The 25,085-nt window shown below is 40.0% G+C and overlaps 1 protein-coding gene across 1 annotated transcript in view; it reads left to right on the top strand.

The window, feature by feature from the left end:
- RANBP10 (RAN binding protein 10) overlaps nt 1-25,085 on the top strand; it is a 557,257-nt gene that overhangs the window by 273,490 nt on the left and 258,682 nt on the right. The window contains exons 5-6 of the mRNA XM_069217570.1: nt 2,784-2,806; nt 3,259-3,443. Of these exons, the coding sequence (XP_069073671.1) occupies nt 2,784-2,806; nt 3,259-3,443 (208 nt within the window). The remainder of the gene's footprint in view (nt 1-2,783; nt 2,807-3,258; nt 3,444-25,085) is intronic.

Genomic DNA, 25,085 nt, shown 5'->3' with positions numbered 1-25,085 from the left:
TCTTATCAGAACAATATAAAAAAGCCATAAATGGGTCCTCAGTATAGTCTTCCTCATTCACCTCTTTTAATATATAAGGTCAACTTGAGATAGTCCCACTTTCAATGATAGAAAATACTAACTATTAAAACGTCTGACCCAGAGCCTAGGATCGAGGCTCTCTTAGTTGAAGAATGCCCTTTTGACATACTGATCACAGGTTTTTCTCTGATGCTTTTTTCTTCAACTTCCTCTAATGCACAACATGACTGGTATGCTGAAGCAGTCCAGGGTGCCATTGAGGGTCCCTGAGTGACATGGACAATGGAGGTTCACAGATCTGTTTCACCTTTTGTAACATTTCCATCAGATCATCTTAGTGTTTTAAATGAAAGAAATTCTCTTTATTGTGCATGTAAAGATCCGTTTATCTTATCACATGTCCAGAAAATAACTATATCATCTCACTACCAGGCTAAATCTAAGCTTGGAACTTTCTTCTTCATTTGAATAAATAAAATGTTTTGGAGGGGCTTGGGAAGCTGCTTGTGAGCTTAGTATTGTATTGTGTAAATTAGGGGTTGACCTTCTGAGTCCACAAAAAACTCTTTAAAGTCTGTCAATATGACAGTGACCTGCCATTATATTGGTATGTTGAATGTTTGATGCCAAAGAAGGTTATAGTCCAGTGGTCCATACACTGTTTTCCATAGACAGACGGTCTTAATTATGCCTCCTTCTTTGCTTCCAATTTTTATACTAACCATATAATTTTGCTGCCAACAATCTTTTTAAGCCAGTCTTTCAAAAACATGAATGCAGTACGCAATGGATGTGAAGAGAACTTTAAGGTAGTACTTAAGTAACTGAAGGCAGAAGGCAATTTAACCAGCTTTGTCAACTTTTATACGTATAGGGATTCTGGTCTTTAAACAATCTGTAGTCTGCTGGATGGCAACAATATATTGTTACGATAAAGTAACCCAACCGCTGAAGGAAGACTCTGATCTCACTCTACTAGAGGAAAAGTAGCTAACACAACCTTGTTTAGAAACAGAAATGTTGCTGTAATTAACACAGCAGCTACCGTGACAACATTGCATACATGTTCTAAACTTAACAGTTTGACTCTTTATATGCCAGAGCTGATCTTCTTTACCCCACTGATTAAATAGCCTACCCACTTGTAAGGTTGTTGATGAGTTTGCTGTTCCATAACTTCTTGAATACCACTAAAGATCCCATAATAAACATGCAAATGTTATTTTTAGTTAGGTCTCCTAGTTTTATGGTATTTAATTTTTCACACAATCCAGTCTAATTATCCATTATTAATTTTTTACCTTTTTATATCCGTTTTGACCCATATTTATTTTTTGTGAAAAGGTGATTCTGAAACTAGTTTAATTTCACATTTACTTTACCTACCTTGGCAATTGGACGCATCACTACTTTTAGTGCTGTAAGAAACCATATATAATACTTCACTCAAGGACAATACAATCGTTTTACGCTGCACATGTGCAACAGTTTAAAGCTTCAGTTGGAAAACTTATATATTTTTTTTTTATATAACTCCCCTGCATATTGTTCTACATAGCTATTGGCTTAACAGTCTTGTGCTTTTTTTCCTCAGCTTCCTCTAATGCACAACATGACTGGTATGCTGAAGCAGTCCAGGGTGCCATTGATGGTCCCTGAGTGACCTGGACAATGGTAGTCTTGACTGACACCAAGACCACTCAGAAGACCTATTTTACATGTTATCCATATTTAAAAAATAAATATAGAGAAATGGATGTTTTTACTGTCAGTACCTATAAGCAAAAAACGAAAAACCTGGAACCTTATTATTAATCCCATTTCTCCATCATGGGCATCTTCACTCAGTTTATGAATACCTTCATGACTCCCTAGGAAATTATTAAAAAGTGTATACCAATGACCTCTAAAGAATTTAAGATCCTTTCACAAGCCTCGGTAGGAACTGGAAAGGTAACTGCCAAAGCTCTGCTTTCTAAGATGGGCTGTGTTACTGTCAGGTCCCAATATGTGTAACCTGACAGTCTTTACCAGCTAGCTGCACAGGAGGGATGTTGGCTAAAAACAAAAGTGCTTTTAGTGGTTTGAGGTACTCTTAGTCCTTGCTATTCATCTTTTTTACCTCTTGTAGTGTATGCCAAGTGACACTGTCTTTTGTTTTACATAAAAATCTTATGTATGTATGGTTAGATGTTGATTGAGGATGTATTGAAGGCTGTGAGTCCTAGCAGACAGCAGGTCACATAGTGGTGACCTTATTTCTTAAAGCTACAGTTTTGTTTGACAGGTCCAATTTGAATCCTGACCTACTAGAAAATCAGGGTTCTCAACATGCTATGAAGGAAGTTCTTTTTAGTGATTATGCTCCCAGTAACTTTGCCCTCTTATAGGACACAGATAATCATGGATCTCAATTGTCAGACTTTACCTTATTGGAACTTGAGAACGTCTTCCATCCCCCTTTGTAGGGCAGTGAATCCTTTTGTAATAAGGCACACAAAAAGTTGATCCGACCCTCCTTCTGCATCCTGCAGCAGAATTTACATATCCTACCCTGCTGAGTCAAGATACCTTGCTTAACTTTCACCTCAGGGTTGACACATTATTTCCTCCATAGGGGCCAACTCCTCTTTCGGGCAGATAATGTGATCGCTGTTTGCAGCATTTATTGAACATTAACGTTCTGTAAAATACCAGTTTATTTGTCTTTGACTACATACTTTTAAAAACAATGCTTATTTTGTTCATGTTTCTCTCCACAGGTATAGCCTTCACAGACCTTCCAGTAAGTATAATTATTTGGAATTATTGAAAGTACATTTAGTTCAAATTTGTTTACATTTGTGGGTAGAGAATATTTTTAAACTAAAGCGATTGCTCTGCTACAAAGCAGAAAGAGTGACTGGAAGCTCCAAATAACACTTGGTGGCTGTAAGACGTTTGGGTTCTAGAGTATTGGTTACATCCTAAAGTTAATTGTACCAATGAATCTCAAGCTTATGAGTTTTAAATCTGATCATCTGTGTTATTGCTCTATTCTGTTGCACAGTAGGCTTGAGAAGCCTCTCCTTCTAATTTTCTTGATGGCAGAGCGCCCCATGTCCACCAAAGACAATCTACACTTATGCCCTTTGTCAGCTGTGGTTTTTTTCTATTGTTTTCTCTTAAATCTTTTTTGAATTACATTGTTCGCATCATAGGCTAGTTGAAGGAGCTGAACTCATAATTTTCTTGCAGTCAAATCTGTACCCAACAGTTGGCCTTCAGACGCCAGGTGAGATAGTAGACGCCAACTTCGGACAACAGCCATTTGTGTTTGATATTGACGACTACATGAGAGAGTGGAAGGTGAAGATTCAAAGCACAATAAAGCAATTTCCCGTTGGTGACCGGCTCGGGGATTGGCATTCTATGCTGCAAAAGTAAGTCAACACAAAAAGCTTCTCCTACTTGTCGTTATGATTTTGTTTCTTTAATGATTATTTAATATTGATTTTGTTTTTTATGCCATATGCTTTAATCTTGCTAAAATTATTCCTGAACTGGAACACCCCTTTCGTTTCACTACTCGGTCCGAAATACATAATTCCATTAATGTGCCCTTCATGTTGATCTACAAAACCAAGCTGTTCCAGTGCTATGAACCAGCACAGCCCCCCAAAAGTACTATTTCCTGTAGAATCTAGTACTCAAGGACTGGAGTCCAAACGTTGGCAGCTCTGCCAAAGAATTTCACTCTAATATTCACTACTAACCATTTGCCTATGTGGACCAACACATGGATGCGTGTGCTTTATCCACTTGATTACTATTCCCATATTGTAGGGTTGTCCAGCCTACTATTAAAAGTCGGAGCTGTTTTTAAAACATTCCAAATAATAATTCTAACACATCTCTGTTGTTTGAACTAACACCTCTGCCCCTCTATGCTTCCAAAGCACAAACCACACAAGTTCTAGCCTTTTCTGGAAGATAACAAGTTAGCATCAAAACATTCCATCATAGTTCCTTGGATGGAGTGTGTTGCACTCACAGAAATGTGCCTCCTTACTCCATAACTCATGACCCGTTTTAGGGTTCTAGCATGAATGGCGCTAGTCCAATTCTTGAATTGCCTCTTGAAAGTGTCTTGTTGGGCTTTGGGGTGGATTTACCCATGGACTGGCTGAATACTATATTGCAAAGTCCTGTTTCAGCATTTTGAGCACTTCTTCAATCCTTTTCCTAGTTAACTGCTACTAAAGTGTTCATACCTATTTAGCTTCTGGGCATTCGAACCTAGGCCTGCCACAAAAACTGTAAAATGAGTTTGTGAACATCACCAAAGTTTTCCATGTTTCAAGGTTACCTTGCTTCTTCTTTTGTCATTTTGAACAACCTGTTAAATTGCAACCTTAGTTTTTAATATTCCGAGGTTTGTGATTGTCACCAAGGATTAGTTGTTGTTTTGCATACCTGAAAAGGATGTTCTGGTATCAAATTTATCTTGGGACCCTTTGACCTGCCCATTTAAGCAGTTCATATAATCCTTCAGTCTTTACCTTCTCACAAACTCGAAGCAGAATGTTGTGACCACCTGAATGAAGGGCCCGTCATTTCTTTTGCTGTAATTCTGTTCCTTCTAAAAATGGTAGGTGGTTCTAACATCTGTTCAAAGTTGGAATTTATATTGCTGGTCCTATAAACTTTCTTCCCATCACTGGAGGAGGCAGGCTTCATAACCAAAATCCATTTCAGTTAGTTATTTTTTTCTGATATCCTCACTAATGATTTGATTGTGTTAGGCCCCTTCAATAATTGTTTGAGGTTTTGCAACATATTTTTTGTTGTTGTATTTATTTTGATCAAGAGTTGATTTTGACTAACAGTCTACCAAAGGCAATAATTTCTGTCAATTAATCGATAATTGTCTTAGCAGAGGCAGAGCTTGTTTGGATGCTTTGTATTTTGCCAGCCAGTTAATAAGCATCTACATTTAAGGGACTCTAGATGTTATTTGGGAAGACAGTTCTAGTAATAGTTGTATATATAAGCAGACCAGCAGTGTAGACACTGTTCTTTCTTTCTAGTAATTCATTCATTGGCATCTTCTGAACTGTGAGTGTTTAAAACTGGATATGAATCCTGGTGTTGTACATAGTTGTGTGTAGTCAGAAACCTTCCTAGTCTTGTTTACTTGCTCACATAAGAATTGTCTGGACGAATGGAGTGTATAGGAGTAAAGTGCAGAAAAGGTCTTGGTTTTCACAGGTTACTCGCTATGTCTGTAGTGATGCAGTAATGTTTCATCATGAGTTTGAGTTAGTATGTTCACTATTGATCCAGATAATTTCATTTCGTTGCCTTGGTGTTTCATATCAAGTGTAAGTAGATGACACTTAACTGCAATTAACATATATGGCAAGTCTAGTAATACCGTTAGCCGTGTTAAGGACCAAATGTGGCAGGAAGCTAGATCTTGTTCTGCGTGTGGTGTTTTGATGCTGGAAAGGAACCTTAAGCATTGCGTTATTTTCTTAACTTAAGTATTACTATAACTGCTGGATTTCAATGGTTCTGTGTTGGTCAAACATTATTGATATGTATATCTGTGTGTGTGTGTGTGTGTGTGTGTGTGTGTGTGTGTGTGTGTGTGTGTGTGTGTGTGTGTGTGTATATATATATATATATATATATATATATATATATATATATATATATTCAATGGCATGTGTAGCTGCAGATACACATGCTGTACATTAGTCCACCATCTAGTGTTGGGCTCGGAGTGTTACAAGTTGATTTTCTTCGAAGAAGTATTTTTCAAGTCACAGGATCGAGTGACTCCTCCTCTTCGGTTCATTGTTTTCTTTCTGCCGTCTGGTTTGGACATGTTTCCTCTCGCTCCGAGATTTCGATTTGGAAAACTTTGTCAAACTCTCTTTTCGTCAGTATTGTATTGATCGGGAAAACAACTTTGTTCGCCTTTCGGGGCAAGCGCGCCCAACTCAGGCCTATTCGGGCCGACCGCTTGGAAAGCCTCATGGATCAGACTCCATTTCGATTCTGTCCTCGGTGCCACGCGAAGTACCCGTACACGGACCAGCATCTGGTTTGCCACCTCTGCCTTTCCCCAGACCATCTGGAAGAAAACTGCGAGGCCTGTTGATCCCTCTGATCGGAAAAGACTCTGAGACCGAAGAGCAGGAAGGCTCGAAATGGCGTAAAAGAGCGGGGAACAGCTAGGAGTTAGAGGTAGAACCAATTCTAGAAATTATGGATGAAAGGCAATCTAGGATCCACATCCATAATGAAACAGGAAGAATTCTTATAGCACCTCCTTTAAAAACAGACGAAGCTAGCTTTCCAGGAGGAAATGGACACTATGCAGCCTCCATCTAAAGTGCCAAAACAGAAGAAGAAACCACCACCTCCTCAATCTTCTCCTCCTCATTCTCCTCCTCATTCTCCCCACCTTCCTACCTCTCCTCCCACCAGCCCTACACCAATGCATTTGCCCACTCATTCATATGACTCACAACATGACACTGTTGATCCATGGGATCTTTATGACCCTGATCCCATCCCATTCCAAGGAATGATCAAGACAGCTACTCCTCTAAACCATCACCACCTGAAGATAGTACTGTCTATAAACAGGTTATAGCTAGGGCTGCAGCATATCATGGGGTTACCATGCACACAGAGCCACTAGAAGAGGATTTTTTATTCAACACATTATCCTCAACTCACTGTAGGTACCAATGCCTCCCAATGCTCCCAGGCATGGTAAAACATGCAGATCAGATCTTTAACGAACCGGTAAAGGCACGCATCAAAACACCTAGAATAGAGAAGAAATACAGACCTACATCCTCTTACCCTGATTATATCACCCATCAGGTACCACCTGATTCTGTTGTAGTTAGTGCTACCAGGAAGAGGGTAAATAGTCAGTCATCAGGAGATACACCCCCTATGATAAAGAAAGCAGGAAATGTGATGCTGCAGGGAAAAGAGTTGCGTCCCAGGCAGCAAATCAGTGGAGGATAGCCAACTCGCAAGCACTATTAGCTCACTATGACAGAGCCCATTGGGACGAGATGCAGAAGAATAATACAGCATCTCCCCAAAGAACACCAGAAAAGGGCACAACAAGTAGTGAAGGAAGGGCAAGCCATTACAAACAACCAGATAAGAGCTGCCCTAGATGCAGCAGATACCGCTTGCTGGAGTGTCAACACAGCAGTCACTATACGTAGACATGCATGGCTCCGATCTTCTGGATTCAAACCAGAAATACAGCAGGCTGTGTTAAACATGCTGTTCGACAAAAAAAATATTTTTGGGCCAGAAGTAGACACAGCGATCGAAAAATTATGAAAAGCCTCTGACACAGTAAAAGCAATGGGTGCACTCTACTCTGCATCATATAGGGGGTCATTTTGTAAACTTCAGTTTTGAGGTGGTTTCAGAACACAGCCCTCAAAGGCATCAACCTCTCAGACAAAGCCAACCTACCAACCACAGTACCAGCGTGGTAGTTTTAGAGGCACATATAGAGGACAATACCTCAAGAATAGAGGGAAATTCCAGGCCTCTAAGCAGCCTCCACAGCACCCAAAACAGTGACTTCCCTCATTCCCTTCCACTCCACACCTCTCCTGTGGTGGGAAGACTACAACAGTTTTACTGTTGTTGGTAAAATATTGCCACAGGCAACTGGGTGCTATCAGTTATCCACAATGGCTATTGGCTAGAATTGATAAACACTCCTCCTAATATTCCACCAAGGTTACACAAACTATCCACAGAACACACAATTCTGTTACAGGAAGAGGTCCAATCTCTACTACTCAAACAAGCAATAGAATTGGTTCCTAAGTCTCAGATAGGAACAGGAGTTTATTCACTATGCTTTCTAATTCCCAAAAAAGATGGCACTCTCAGACCAGTATTAGACCTCAGGCCCCTCAATCTTTACATCCTGGTAGAACATTTTCACATGGTAACTTTACAGGATGTCATCACACTACTACAAAAACAAGATTTCATGACAGCCTTAGACCTCAAGGATGCGTATTTTCACATGCGCATCTATCCTGCACCCAGAAAATACCTCAGGTTTGTCATTCATGGAAAACACTACCAACTCAAAGTGTTACACTTTGGAATAACAACAGCGCCAAGGGTATTCACAAAGTGCTTGGCAGTAGTGGTAGCCTACCTAAGAAGACAACATATACATGTCTTTCCATATCTAGACGATTGGCTAATAAAATCAAGCAGTTATACACAATGCCAAAATCATAAGCATTATGTAATACAAACCTTACACACGCTAGGCTTCTCAGTAAACTACCAAAAATCACACCTCCAGCCAGCACAGATACAACAGTATTTGAGTGCAATACTAAATACTCAACAAGCTCCAGCATATCCAAATACACAAAGGATACAAGCTTTCCAAAATGTTATCACACAAATATCAACAATATACTGTCAGATTTGTCATGAATATTTTAGGAATGATGGCATCATGTATTGCAATAGTTCATGGCACAACAATGGTCTCAGCCACATGGTCAACTCCAAGATCTAGTGTTGATAGACCGCCAAACATACATGCCCCTTCAGTGGTGGAATTCCACAAATCTAAACAAAGGGTGGCCATTTCACAACCCTGTGCCTCAGACCATAATTACAACAGATACATCAATGATTGGTTGGGGAACTCACCTCAACAATCACAACATTCAAAGACAAGGGGATGTTAAACACAAACAGCTACACATAAATCACTTAGAGTTATTAGCTGTCTTTCTAGCACTCAAAGCTTTTCAACCTCTTCTCCCACAGAAGAATGTTCTTATCAGAACAGACAACATGATCACCATGTATTATTTCGACAAACAGTGAGGGACACATTCATCCCAACTGTCTCTTCTAGCCCAGAATATGTGGAAATGGGCAATCCACAACCAAATTCATCTATTGTCACAATACATTCCAGGGATGGACAATCAGTTGGCAGATAGCCTCAGCAGAAATCACCAACAAACTCCAAAATGGGAGATTCATCCTCAAGTACTTCAAAAATACGATCAAAAGTGGGGAACACCAAACATAGACCTGTTCGCAACAAGCGAAAACACAAAATGCCAAAATTTTGCATCCAGACACCCACATCCCCTATCCAAGGGCAATGCTCAATGGATCCAGTGGTCAGGGATATTTACATACTCTTCCCCCACTCCTTCCGTTTCTAGTCAACATGTTGCGTCAAACTTCACTCAACATGATACTCATCGCACCAACATGGGCACGTCAACCGTGGTACACAACATTATTAGATCTGTCGGTGGTACCACACTCCAAACTCCCATCCAAACCAGATCTGTTGACAAAAAACAGAGGTCAAATCAGGCATCCAAATCCCAAGACACTCAATCTAGCAATTTGGCTCCTGAGGTCATAGAGCTTGGATATTTACAACTCCCATCAGAATGTATGGAAGTTAAGCAACCAAGAAAACCCACTACTAGACAGTGCTATGCAAACAAATGGAAAAGATTTGTATATTACTGTCAATCTAAAAAATATAGACCCTCTTACAGCATTAATACAAGATATTGTGTGTTATTTACCTCATTTACAAAAATCAAGTTTAGCATTCTCTTCAATAAAAATACATCTTACTGCAATTTCAGCATATTTACAAAATATACAACATAGCTCTTTTTTTTTTTTTAGAGTTCCTGTCATTAAAGCTTTTATGGAAGGCTTAAAATGCATCATTCCACCCAGGACACCACCAGTTCCTTCTTGGAATCTACAGTGCTTATAAGACTTATGAGACCACCATTTAAACCTATGCACTCGTGTCAAATTCTATTTCTAACATGGAAAGTTGCCTTCCTAGTGGCAATTACTTCTTTACGAAGAGTAAGTGAAATCAAAGCTTTTACTCTTGAGGAACCTTTCTTCCAAGTACACAAACATAAAATTGTACTAAGAACTAATCCAACATTTCTACCAAAAGTTATATCACCATTTCATATAAATCAAACGGTGGAACTGCCAGTCTTCTTCCCACAGCCAGATTCTGTGGCAGAAAGAGCTCTACATACATTAGACATCAAGAGAGCTTTAATTTACTATATAGGCAGAACAAAACCGTTCAGAAAGACTAAACAACTATTTGTAGCTTTCCAAAAACCACACACAGGCAATCCTATATCAAAACAAGGGTTAGCAAGATGGATTGTAAAGTGCATCCAAAAATGCTATATCAAAGCAAAAAGACAGCTTTTAGTTACTCCCAAAGCACATTCTACACAAAAAAAGGTGCAACAATGGCTTTCTTAGGGAATATACCAATAGCTGAAATATGTAAAGCAGCTACATGGTCAACACCACATACATTCACAAAACACTACTGTGTAGACGTATTATCACGACAACAAGCCACAGTAGGTCAAGCTGTTCTAAGAACATTATTTCAAACAACTTCAACTCCTAATGGCTGACCACCGCTAATTTATGGGAGGACAAACTGCTTTGTAGTCTATGCGCAGCATGTGTATCTGCAGCTACACATGCCATCGAACGGAAAATGTCACTTATTCAGTGTACATGTGTTTGTGGCATGTTCTGTTGCAGATTTACATGCACCCTCCCTCCTCCCCGGAAGCCGGAAGTTGTTTGTTACAAACATTTGTACATATGTATATACATTTACATTTGCATGGACATCTCTTACTTTATAGCTATATACTCTATTGCTTGTTCCTTTACCCTCTGAGTCGATGCCCATGCGCAATGGAACCGAATAGGAGTCTCTCGATCCTGTGACTCAAAAAACACTTCTTCGAAGAAAAACAACTTGTAACACTCAGAGCCCAACACTAAATGGTGGACTAATGCACAGCATGTGAATCTGCAGCAGAACAAGCCACGAACAGATGTACACTGGGTAAGTGACATTTTCCATATATATATATATATATATGTGTGTGTGTGTGTGTATATGTGTATATATATATATTTTGAGTATTGTGTGTTTTTTTGTAAAGTTCATTTTGTTTATTTAAGCGCCAATCCAATGCACAGGAAACGCTTATGAACAAGGTCTGGTGTGACCGAAACGCGTCAGGGGATTCCTGTTTTTTGCTCTGCCGTAATCTCACTAATGGAATAAAGTAAATCAAATAAGGCACAACGACGGAGTGCGTTTTTTTCATATATATATATATATATATATATATATATATATATATATATATATATATATATATATATAATTTTTTTTTTTTTTTTTTTTTTTTAACCAAAGTAACATTATACTTAAGTGAATTTCTCAGTGGCAACGTTAACATTTTGAACTTAAAAAAACAAAAACATTTTTTTACCAGGTATACTTAGCAGGATTAACCATATCTTGTGCCCAAGCCATGCACTGCTTATGACCTCACGTATGACATCACTCATGACACGTTCTATGATATAAGGTGCAAGGGAGCAGACAGTTCACCCCTTTGCATTTTGGTAAATGCAATAAGTTTACTTCAAAGTTGCTGTAGTTCTTCACCAAAGGTGGCTGAGTGCTTTTATCTCTAGACATGTGTTTCTAGGTTTAGCCCCAGTAGAGAGCAAACATATTAGAGAGCAGAGAAAAGTCATTTGGGATTGCTGAAATGCTGCACAAGTCTTCCCAGGTCACAGTACCACTCCACAGGCACACAGGTGAGCTTGTCAGCTCGTTGGCAACCTACTTGTGTTAAATGGCTTCCTTGAGCCATCAAGCTGACCAGCTTTGGAGAGGCACCTGTGTGCCTTTGAGTGGGTCTGTGACCTGTAAAGATTTAGGCAGCATGTCCAGCACCCTAACATGAAATTTCTTTGCTTTCTCAGTGCTCGAAAAATCCACTCGCATTGGCGAGTCTTATTTGATCAGGTCCAGCTATTTTTAATACTTACTTGAGTTGACACTGAACAGGTGTTCTGTTCAGTTGAAAAGTGGAGGGGCAATAAAAGATGCAGTCAGTTTTTCTTACAATAAATTTTTCTTCTGACTGCAGAGGTCCAGGACTTTGTAAGGTGAACTGTGTGACCTGCTGCTTAGAATGTAAAATAAAAGAATATAGGGTGTCGGGTTTTTCCCTAACACTCTACATTTAAATGACTAAGTCAACCGTGCAAACATTTTAAAATATATTTCAGTAGGTGTGAAAGGCCTTTTTTATATTTGTGTGATGAAAAAATATTTTTATAGGATGAAAACAAATCGGAATACTTTACATGTTTACATGCAAAAGATGTTTTCTGAAACCCGATTTTCACAGATTAATACACTATATACTTTTATCAGTAAAGCTGCAAGTTAGTGGAGAGGTTTTTGGACATGTCTTGGAAAGTCCCTGTGTGTAGATGACAAAATGATACTACATCATGGTTTAGTAATATATTTATTAAATTTGAGTGTTTAAACAAACTGAGAAACACTCCTGCCTTGATGGCAATGTTGTTAGTAAACTAAAAGAAGTCCTAGGTTATGTGGTCTAGAACTCATGGGTATGTGGGCTAGATTCTTGTGATGCATGCAGCAACCTTTAGTCTACTTAATCAAACAAGAGTTTTTTTTGTACTGCAGAAATGCTGAGCTCACATGTTTGAAGGTGCAGTCATATGTGAGAATTAACAAAAAGGCAATTCTGTAAACTATTAGCCTAGAATAACACAATTTGAGACCCGTTTAAGGGTCAAGTACATTACATTTAGATTGAGTAGATTATCTAAGTTACTCGACCTGCAGGTCTAGTAAAATTTTTATGATTTTTCGAGCCCTGTCTCTACTGATGAAGGATGAAATCCAGAAACATATGGATATGTCTAGAGATATACTGCACTACCTGTACCAACTTTGATTAAAAACTACAGTCAAATTTGAAGTAAGCACTAATTGTGGGCCACATTCACCATAATGCAAATGACGAACTGTGAAGTATGCTTTGTGCAAAGTGAATGGTATAGGGTTAATGTTTGGACATAATTAAAAAAAAATATATATATATATATATATATATATATATATATATATATATATATATATATATATATATATATATATATATATATAAACTAACTACCCCAACAATGCTTGTGCTGAGAATGTTCAACTGCTTAGTTGTTGTAACTAACATATTCAGAACTATTCCCAGCATAGTTTACATAGTCTTTGTATCTGTCTTTACATAAACATCATATTTATACACTGATTATCCTTCCTTGTTGCTTTATTTGGCTATTGGAGTTTGCTGTGGTTCGACGTTTTTGGCTAGCTCTCTGATATTGCTGATTTGTGTCACCTCCACCACCCAAGGAATACTTGATGTGGCAATTTTTTTAAATGAGTCCTTGTGGGGAAAAAAGTATCTACCAAATATGTGATTTGTGAAATATGCAAAAAGGAGTTCAGTAGGGTCAGCCGTAACATGCCATACAGCAGGAGTACCACTGGGATGTGGTGCCATTTGAGGGCTATGCACCCTCAGCGCTTTGGTCAGACACAGTTAGCCCATGTTGCACAACTTGATCACTCATAAGGGGCGTCTACATCTTTTCAACCTGATGACACCGAGCCTGTCTAGGTGCTCCCTGCTCAAGCAGTTAACTGTGGTTATTTGAACAAAGACCCTTTTTGCTTCTTATGCAAAAAGATAATTTTTTCTTTCTGAGAAAAGCAGGGCTGCACAGGACAGGCTTGTCCAGGATCATAAAAGCCCACCTAGGCATAATCACTTTTTAAACAAAAAATATATAAAAGTAAAAAATGTTAAATACAAAAAAATGCAGTTGTTAATGTTAATTAAAAAGAAAACTCTTCCGAGCTACCCTGTACTTTCATCATGAATGTTTATACAGTTAACCTTTTTATTCTTCTTCTTGATAACTCTTTTAAGACACTCCTGTGAGTCATGATGTTACCATACATAACATGGTTAACCCTTGCGAGAGCCAGGCTTACAGACCTCTGCATCTGCTTGGGGCAGGCGGGGTGTGCAGTGTTTGATGCTTTACCATGCAAGCCTCTCATGAGACCATACTTTTATACCAGAATTTGCATTTTCACTGAACATATTCTGTTATAGGTATAATTTATATGTACCAGATTTTCGCCACCTCCTTTTTTTTTAATGATTCTGCTAGACCTTCACAAGATTGTAAAAATACTTTAGAGGAAGACTTTACATTTTCCTTCATTACAATAATTACGTCCTACAATCCCCATTACTAGGCTATGTGGAGAGACAGATCACAGTCATCTTGCTATCAAAGAGTCTTCAGGCTATGAAAGTGAACCTCCCATGCTAATACCTGGTAAGAGTTTAGCCTGACGTCGCGATAGTAGTTATTAAAAGCTACATTTTTGGCCTGCAGCTTGACAGCCAAACATGCAAGGGATGGCACCCTTAGAAGCCTCATTTGTAAACTAGTAAACCGGAAAGACAATGGCATAAGTTTCTTATCCAGCCCTGGGAGGATCTAGAGGAGCACATAGTCTGGTCGAGTGGACTACTGGTACCAGTGGCCTCCAAAATATTGATGAAGCAAGCCACGCAGATTTCCTCAGAATAGGACATGCTTGCAGTGAAAAAACTGGGCCATGGCAGACTGGCCTTGTTGCTGTATGATCCAGGTCTCAGTCATCCAACCTTGCTCGCCCCATCAAACCAAGGATAAAACGGCAACTAATGGGCTGGCTCTTTGGCCTAGTGCCCTTGAAGGGCTACTGCCGGGCGGAGGAAGTGAACAAGCGAATACCGCCTCTGTGCCAAGATTAAAGAGTCTCTGGCCTATGTTCTGCGCATTTGCGAGGAATTGACTCCTTTAAGAAAGTTTTAGCCTAGTCCCCTCTGATGCACCCTTAATGTCTGGACCTGTCAAGGAACCTTTGAGACCTGCCTGAGGGGGGGGGGGGGGGAATCAGTGCAAGTGGCAGCCCACTTTGCAAAGTTCATGAAAGCTGCAACAGCAATGCTGTCCTCCTGGTAATCATCAAGAGAGTCGGTGCGCAGCCAGAACTCTTGTAAAGAGTGTCTACTAAGCTATGACTTTGACCTCACGATATTAGTTTTAAAACTCGAAAATAATTATATGATTATCTTTCCTGAATGTTTTTATTATGTCATTTTATTAAGTTGGTATTTTTTTTATTCGCAAGGGTCTTTAAGAGCAATTGAAGTTTTTAATTTGTAATGATTTTAAATAATCATGCAAGCAAATAATTCTGAATCTGAAATCTGGGCTCCCCACTGAGACCTCAGGTGAAGATAACTATTGAGTAGAGTGGGGTGTAAAGAAACATTGCCTCTCCCTTCACACCTTTCCCAGGCTCAGTAGTAAACATCGTAGGGTAGGGATGGTACTTTCCTCACGTGTGTAGGAACCTGGCTATCTAGTGTACCAAAAGTAGGGGTTCACTATGCAGATAGTACAGGCGACCCTTGTTGGTTTACTTGGTTAAATGTAGCAATCCCAAAACCTCTCTTTTGTGGTAGTGTGGGTGAGCAGTTAGGCTTATTAGAGGGTAGTGCTAAGCATTTGTTTTACTCCTTACTCCCAGAGGTAATAAATGAGACACACTCAAGAAGAAACTTGAGACCAATGGTTTAGAAAAATAGTTACTTTTGTTTATATTGTGTTTCAACACCAGATTACTATGATGAGAATAAATACTGATGTTCTTTAAAGAACACAGGCAATATACTTGAAATGTGTCTTACGCAGTAGTGTAATCCTATGGAGAAAATATTGCATATGGGTACTCAACAGTGATGGGGGGGGGGAGGGGTCTGAGGGGTGGTTGGGGTGGGAGGTCCAATGTGGACTTCAGCTCTGGAGGGCTTGAGGAGCATGCTTGTGCAGTTGGCCCACTTCAACTCGTGCTACTAGGCATGGGTGCAGTGTTGCTGTCTGGTGTCAGATTGTGGCGGTCCTGAGTCCTTGTGAGTCATCTTTGGTGCCTGCAGGGAAGGAGGTCTGCTGCTCAACGGGAGATCCTGGTTACTTCTTGAAGTGCTGACAGTCCTCACAGGTGTTTGGAGGCAGAACATCTGCAGGACAAGTCGTCTTCCCCACATGTGTAGAGGACGCAAGCAGGTCGGAACGGTTGGGGCCAAGTCAGTTGCTGCTCCTCAGTTCTTTCTTCTTGCAGCTCTTCAGGTCCTCCTTCTTTAGTCCAGCGAATCTATTCTACTGGTGTTACAGGGCCACCTAAATACTCAATTTAGGTACGTTAAGGGGAGTGTAAGTAGTAGCCAATGGACTGTTTTCCCTTGGGGTGCCTACACCCCCTATATGATCACTTCCTATGGGGAGTAGGTAAATCCCTTTCCCAGGAGGCCTAGTTCCAACCAAAAACAAGATGGGGGGGGGGAACCCTTCTTCAAGTGTGTACTTCGGGGAGCCCACCATAGGGGTGTGGCTGGCTGAAAGGTGGTACACGCCTACTGACTAATTTGTCCACCTATCACGGTGCCAAATGGGCCGTCTGGTAGGGGGTGACTGCACCCAGGTCTGGTAAAGCGCGGGTTGCTTTCCAAAGGCAGCAGAGCCTTTGAAGCCCCTGACATGCATAGTTGCTTGCCATCCTGCAGGGGTAGATGACATCTCCCTCCTGAGCAGGCTTTGTTTCTGAGCTCTGAGAGCATGGGCCCTCACCTCCAGGGGGCTCAAACTTGTTTGCCATGGCATGCTGGCCAAGACAAATCAGCTAACACACTCTGAGACTAGTGTGGCTCAGGGGCACCTCTAAGGTACCCTCTCGGTGCATGTCATAATAAATCAGAGGCTTGTATCAGCCTGGATTTATTAAGACGTGGAGTGTTATACCAAACCGTATAGGGTTCAGTGAAGCAGTTATGTGACTGGGTCAATCGTGATGACGTCTTCCAGCACATACCTTAAGATGGCTTCCCTCTTCACTTGCAAACCTCCACAATGGGGCTGGGCATCACAGGGTCATATCTGCTTGTGCGTATAGGACCACACATCAAATATAATGCCCCCTGCCGTAGGGCTCCAGGGCCTACTGTAGAGGTTACTTACATATATTTAGATGCAGTGCTGGTGACACCTGGCTTACACCAGGACACGCAAACTGCAATGATAGCTGTGTGCAACTCGTTTTCAAGGGAGTCCCTGAGGGTGGCACAATATGTGCTGTAGCCGTTGGAGACCCTCTCCCCTACCCATGCCCTAGGTACCCAGTGGTACCACGGGGGACTTACACTAATAGAGGAGTGTGCCATCTACACACAGTTACTGGTCTTTGGGGAAAGAGCACTGGTACTGAGGACCTGTTTAGCAGGAAACCAGTGCACCTCAGTTGAAAAACCTCAGTACCAGGGAGCAAAAAGTGGGGGTGACCATGTCAAAAAGTGCAGTTTCCTACAACATGTAAGACCTCACTATTACAAACCAAGTATAACAAGTGCTAACCTCCTGACTGATATTTCTTCCCAGGGAAATAACCATGTATATTCTCACAGCCCTCACCAGCATGCCAGGTCTATACAGTAGTATGTAGGGAAACATTGTCTTCTGTACTAACACCGTTCTCCAGGAAAAATTGGATGTACAGTACTGTGTAGTGAACTAATAGCCTCTGTCCTCACACCTGTCCTTAGAATATTAGTGATATGCAGAGCTGTCTGGGAAGGGAGTCCTCTTTCTGCTAACAAGTCTTCTCAGGGTAAGAGGTGCCTCTGTCAGGGTCTAAGAGAAATATGTATCTTTACACATACCTCTCCTTCTGCAGACAGGCAGGCATAGTAGAATGTGGGATGAAACTGCCATGTTTCCCGACAATTCTCTTGTGTGGAGAGACTGTCCTCTCTCCTGTGATGTCTCTTGCAAAATGCTTGAGGAAATTAGGGTGTGAAAAGTGGCTTACCTTTGTGGTCACACCTCTGCCTAGTATGACAGAAGTACAAGTAAAGCATAGTTACAATTATCCTTATAGCATGTGTTGCATAACATCTATAGAGACTATGATATGAAAGCACATTGCCCTCTCAGGTGAGACATCTTCCCAGAATAGCGTACAAAGTAGGCTGATGAATGTCCAGAGTAGAGAATAAAATGTAGTATCCTGTCTGTTCAGAACTGTGACTTGGATACTCATGTCCATATTTCATTGTTGAGTTATACTTACCTGTGTTTCAAACAACTCCCAGTGGCATCATCCATACTTAAGAGGATGTGCGCAGCAGCTGATAGCACTGTATTAGAGTATAAATGTGCACCTACCTGTGTGCAAAGACCCTCTATTGCATTATTGTTTCTTATACTACAGCATGCACCACCTCACTGTTGCATGGCGAGTAACCATACCTGTATTGCAAAATAATTGGCTCCTTTATTACCAGCTTGCTGTAGGATAAAAGATATGCATAGTGTTGTTGTGATCCATATACATGTACTAGCATTTTCACAGTCCCTCAATATGGTACTGTCAGTTTACTGAATTTTGCAATACTGTTATAAGCTTGAAATGTATTATAAATATTAAAGAAACTAATTCAAAGTAACTTTAAACTTTTTTCATTACAACAAAACAATTTAACAACAGTACAAAACTACAACTACATTAACCTCTTCACTGCTAACACCCCACCCCCATGCTAAGCTTTTTTGGCTTTAGTTCACGCTTAGACCCCCATAGCTTTTGGTCACATAAGATATCTACTCCAAATTTGCATACTTTTTTCCCAACATCCTGAGGATTCTAAAGGTAACCAGGGATTGTGGATTTCCCTGGAGGGTACCAAGAAATTAGACAAAATAAAGCGAAATATTGGGTTTTTGGGATAAAATGGGACAAAGTGCTGCAGAAGAAGACATCTGTTCTTCCCCTGCAAATGGAATCAACAGAGGGTTTGCAGTGCTAAATTCGCCATCTTCACAGCTTTCAGGAACAGGGAAACTAGAATCAGAAAAGCAATTTGCCAACTCATTTTGGGCATTTTGCTGGGGCACACCCCATTTTTCCAACTTTTTGTGCTTTCAACCTCCTTCCAGTTAGCGACTGAAATGGGTGTGAAATCAGTGGTGGATTCCAGACAGCTATACATTTCTGCAAAGTAGACAAAACACTGATTTCAGCAAGGGGTCATTTATGTAAATCCTCGAAGGTTTTCCTATAGAAAGTACCAATTGGAATAACAAAAAATATTGAAATTGAGCTGAAAAAAAGCAGCAATTTGTATCTACGTTTTTATCTGTAACTTTTTCTAAGTATGGCAGATTGTCGAAAGCAATATACTGTTAAGTCTGCTGGAACACTTTGGTTGCAGGGATATATAGGATTTGTAGGTTCTCCAAGAACCCAAGCTACCCTGAACCCCTAACTGAGCAGCACTTTGCAATGGGTTTTCATTATGTACCGGGTAGACAGCAAATTCTTTGGTAAAATTTCAAGAGTGAAAAATAGGTATCCAGGAAACCTAAGTATTTCCGAAATGGGTACAAGATATGGAGTTTAGAAGAAGCGGTTATTTGCACATCTCTCAATTTGGGGATATCCATACAAGCATGTGAATTAGAGGGCATTTCTCAAAATGATTTCTTTGTTGCACACTGTCTTACTTTTGGAAGGCATAAATACAAGGAAAGACAATTGGTAATTACACTTATTTTACTATTCTGTGTTCCCAGAAGTCCTCCAATAAAAACGGTACCTCATTTGTGTGGGTAGGCCTAGTGCCTACGACAAGAAACGGCTGAAAATGCAACATGGACCCATCACATTTTTCCATCCACAACTGACCCTCTTTTAAAAAAAAAAAATATATATATATAACCTGTACATTATTTAAATGTAGACACATACAGGAATCCAGGATGGACAACTTGTGTGGATCCCACCAGGTTCTGTTACACAGAATCCCATGCAAACCTCAAAATGTGTCTTAAACAGCACATTTTCTTCACATTTCTGTAATGGAAAGTTGTGGAATCTGAGGGGGGGCCACATACTTCCTTCCACCCAGCCTTCCCCCAAGTCTCCTGATAAAACTGATACCTCATTTGTGTGGATAGACCTAGTGCTCGCAACAGGGAAGGGCCCAAAACTTATTGTGGAAACATCAAAGTTATTTATCACAAAATGACCTGGTTTTGCAAGGGGGACACCTGGGTTTTTGGTCCCGGGCTTGCCAGCCATCTAAGAAAACCTTCCAAACCCAGACATTTCCTAAAACTAGACCCCCAGTGGAGTTCAGGTAGTTGTGGCTTGTGTGGATCCCTCTGTGTTGTCTTACCCAGAATCCTCTGCAAATTTAGCTAAAAATCGCATTTTTCTCACAATTCTGCACTGGCACAAATTTCCTACCACCCAGCGTTCCCCTCGGTCCAGGGAGGGCAGAAGACTGTGCCCATTTTTTTTGGGATGGGGACAATGACAGGCCCATTATGGTCCGCCCGTGCACTAATTAAATAAAAAAAAATCCCTGGTGTCATAGTGGGATTTCTGTCCCCCCTGGAAGGTGGGTGGGGGGGGGGGAGAGGCAGAAAGACTGAATAGTGGTAGAATAGTATAGGGGGAGCAAAAGCCCTTTCCCAATTGGCTGCTCCCCCTCCTTGGTGTCTAGTGGAAGGGATCCTTGCTTGGGGATCATCCTTCTTGGGTGATCCCCAAGAAGAGATCCACGTGGGTGGGGGTACCATTGGAAAGGGGAGATTGTCCCCTTATCAACAATACCTCTCCTATCTGGATCGGTGCTCTTGGGGCTGAGATAGCCCCAAGAGCACCGATGATGAGAAAATAAAATGAGCTGATTGGCTCATTTCACTTTGTTTTTCACAGAAATTATGTCAGCGTGCCGCGCACGCAGATTGTCATTTCCCTGAAAACCAGAAAAATGTTAGGAGGTGGGGAAAGCTGTTCATCATCTCCTGAGGCTGATTTTTGAAGCATGGAATTAGATGTGAGTTGCCTCCGCACACGGCTCTTCTTTGTTGCTTATGTAAGCAGATAATTATTTCCTCAGACAATTTTCCATTTTCCTCTTACAAAAAGTCAAAATAACCAAAAAGATTAAAGTTATAATCAGGTCCATAATTGGTAAGTGATACATCAGTATATTTTCTCAATATTTCTCCGTCTTTCACCCACAATAAAATATTTACATCTAATGCACTAGTACCGTGTTATTCCTTTCTTCTGAAAAATTTGTCAATCCTCCCCCAGTTCACTTTTTTTGGAAATAAATTATAACATACCATCAACCTCATTTCATAAGTTTGTAAATTACCACTTTCCTTTTGAGACACCTTTGCTAGCACTCACTGCAGATTTTCACTCTTGAAATAACAATATCACCACTCAAACATTTCATAAGGCTAAAATATATATATTTACAATGAGGTTTATAACAGTACACCTTGTAATATTACATTCTTTGGTTTATAATTTGAAAACACTGATTCCTTTACTTACAAGTACACACAGTTTGTACATTTAATTTTTAACACAATCTGCAAAACCTTGCTCACATCTCTTTGCATTCTAATCTGTGCCTCTCAAAAGCTATATTAACACATTTACACCTTCTCAAACAACTTTTCACTCTGTAGACATACTGTACAATAAGTGTACACTTACGTACTACTTAATTACTTAACTAGTACTCTTACTAACACTTCACAACTAAGTTTTGGAATTACATTGCTTAATATCTGAAATTGGAGTTCTTTCTTAAATGTAAATGACCACACCAGTCTCTTTAAACTCCTCGAATATATTAACTTCTGCTAAGCACACCTCAACAAGACTTCCTTCGCTTCTAAAGCACCAAAGGCAAACTGAGCTCTCTCTAGTAGAGCACCCAAACACATCACAGCATTTTGCCAACCATGTAATAAGAATGGTAACTACTGTATTGGTTGAGCCTTTGTCCTTTTTTTTTTTTTTTGCATTTTTCCTCCTTATGATCTTGCAAGACTGTTGAGGGATCATAAAACCTAGTGGCAGGCCCAGTAAATTTCCATGTGAGTCTTGCGATATGCTCATGAGATTGAACGTCCTGATCAAAATTATTCATCTACTCCTCACAGTTCTTATCTCTCACACACTTGCTCTCAAAAACAAGCTCCACAATATGCACTAATGGAGTGTATGGAGACCTAATCGACTCCTGCAGGATCATAAAAATTAGTTAAAAACAATATACATTTAGTTTCCACAGTTGTTAACCCTTAGTCACCTCCTCTCTGTAGTCTGCACACATACAAGTCTCAACTGAAACCTCTCAGGACAGATTTTCTCTACCCCATTGCTTTTTTATTAATGCTCCTGCGAGCTTCCCACAATTGTGGGAGCACCCAAACGCACACTTTCAGCCTTGTATTTCTCCATCTCTCACAAGAGTCTCACAAGCTCGAGCATTTAGTGTATTTTTCCTGGACAGCAGGTCTGCATCCTTCTGTGTGGATAGTAGAGTATTCAAATACAGAAGCCTGTGCACAAACACCTTTCTCTAAAACAGTTTTCTTTACCACCTCTTATCACGACCTTGAGAGACTCTTGCAAGATCATAACATTTTTTAAAGTCACATAACTTACACTGTCCTTCATTACAGTACTTGCAACATTTACTTCCTTCTCCTAGGACTTCAGGAAAAAAGTGGCCCCTCTAGTCCTGGCTTTCCTCATTATGGCAACAGTATATAGTTGGAGGTGTGGAGAGATTGGCCTCTTCAAAAACACCTCACCACAGGATAACCACTCTATATAGTAGGGCATAATAGGGACTGGCCATTCCTCTGAGACCTCTCCTGGGGACAAAAAGGATGTTCAGTACAGTGTGGGAAAGGACTTACCACAACACTGAACTCTCTTGGATGAAGAGTGTGTTACTAGCATGTAGGAGGAAACTGACCTCTAGACTGAGGCCTCTCTCTGATTACAAGTGTGTGTTGTAGGGTGTGGCGAGGGACTTGCTTGTCCACTGAGGCCTCTCTCTGGGATGACAGGCTCATGTAGTAGGGTGTTGGGAGGGGTTGGCCCCTATCCTTAGATCGCTCTCTAGGGTGATGGGTATGCATAGTATGATGTTGGGAGGGATGGGTTTTTCTGCTGAGACATATCTTTTGAATGACAGATCTAAAACTAGGGGGTAGGGAAGAAATGAACTCTATAGTGAGAAGTTTCTCTTGGATGACAATCGCACAGACCAGGTTATAGAGAGACACCCAGGTCAGCTCAGATATGTCGCCAGAGTAACACACGTGCAAAATAGGTTGTGGATAGTGACTGCTCTCTGCTCATTCCTCTCTTCATGATAATGAATGTTATTAGTGGAGTATAATATGGAGTATCCTCTCTGTTGATAATTGTGGCTTGGACAGATTTCTAAACTGAAACGTTTTTCCAGACTGACAAACATATACTAATTAAGATGTGCAAAAGAACTGCCATCTGCACCAGCTGACAGCAGTGCGTACTATACTACGAGAGTGCATTTGCCCTGGTGCCAAAACTTGTCTTGTGTATAAAAAACTTTTATACTGCAGTGGGAAGAAGCACTAATCTCTCAGAAGTACCTTAAACTTACATATACATGCAGTAGCACAGTTGAAGATTTTGAAGTTGGCTTTGCCACTTTGTCAACATTGCAAAAGTGTAATAATATTGAATTTTTTAAAAGCTCTGAAGGAAAGAAATCTAGAGGAACTTTAAACATGTTATTAAACAATTGAACAACATCATAAGCAAAAACGACTTGAACGAACTACAGCAACTGTAAAAAGAAAAAAAAGAATTTAACAATTATTTTACACTGTTTGTAACCTGCTATTAGTAGGCAGTAACAGTGATTCTAAAAGGATGGTTCAGACAAACTTAGTTTGTGCAGCCAAACTACACAGTTCTTCAACTGCCTACACATTCACCTGGCAGATAGAACCTTTTCCCAGGTACTTATTGCTCGAGCAGATAACCACCCTCCTTTTCTAAACAAAGCTGTTTTTGTTGTTTAAGTAAGCAGATAATTTTGTCAATAAAACAAGTAAAGCTTCAGAAAACACAATTCTCCAAGGGTACAAATGTCACTGTAGGCAGTAAGAACAGCATAGTTTATGGTATTTTTTTCTCAGACTTTCGACACAGTTACTGTTCTGTCTTCCTTCTAAATTAAACACATTTTATTTTCCTCCTCCATATGTTATGTGACATAGTACTTCTGTTTTTCAGAGCTTTTGTTTTTCTTTTTCCTATTAAAAAAAGGACCAAAAAAACAGAACAAAGTTGCATCCTGATCAATAATTGTTAAAAACGATATATCACTATCTTCTCTGAAGTCTACATGTTTCACCCACAGTCACCATATTTATATGCACTGTACCAATAACTTCATGTTCCATTCTCTTTGAAAAAATTCCAAACCCTCAAACACAGCATTTGTTATCCACAATTAAAACATAACATGCCTTCAAACATGATTCTTTTACAGTTTGTAAAGTAACACATTCCTCTTCACACACCTTTTTCTAACAGTGAGAATTGTATGTTAACTCTACAAATGTCAGTGTCTCTACTCAGACATCTCATAGGGGTACAATATATGTACTCTAAGGTTCAGAAAAACACAAAGCATTGTGTTAAGTGTTTCTTTTGTAATTTCAGAAACACTGCCTCTTTTATTTAGAACTACATATAAAATTAACATTGAACTTTTTAACACAACTTGCAAAACTTTGATATCCGTCTACAATGTACTGCCTACCTCTCAAAAGCTATATTAACAAATATACACTGATACACGCAACTTTTCACTCCGTAAACTTTGAATATGATAACTTTACCAACAGTAGTGGGGTTCTCAACAAAGTTCAAAAAGTAGATTTTTAATGACCTGAACGTATATGCAGCTGAAGATACCAGTCTGTCTCTGTTCCAAACTCAGTCACTTCTGTTGAGCACAACACAGACAGGCTTCCTTCCCCTCCAAATCACCAAGAACTATGTGAACTATCGCTGGTTCTGCACCCAGTCACATCACATCATTTCTTCAACCATGTAA

This window comes from Pleurodeles waltl, chromosome 12, assembly GCF_031143425.1.
Source record: "Pleurodeles waltl isolate 20211129_DDA chromosome 12, aPleWal1.hap1.20221129, whole genome shotgun sequence".
NCBI classification, from domain to species: Eukaryota; Metazoa; Chordata; class Amphibia; order Caudata; family Salamandridae; genus Pleurodeles; species Pleurodeles waltl.
This window is presented reverse-complemented; position numbering and strand designations above follow the sequence as displayed.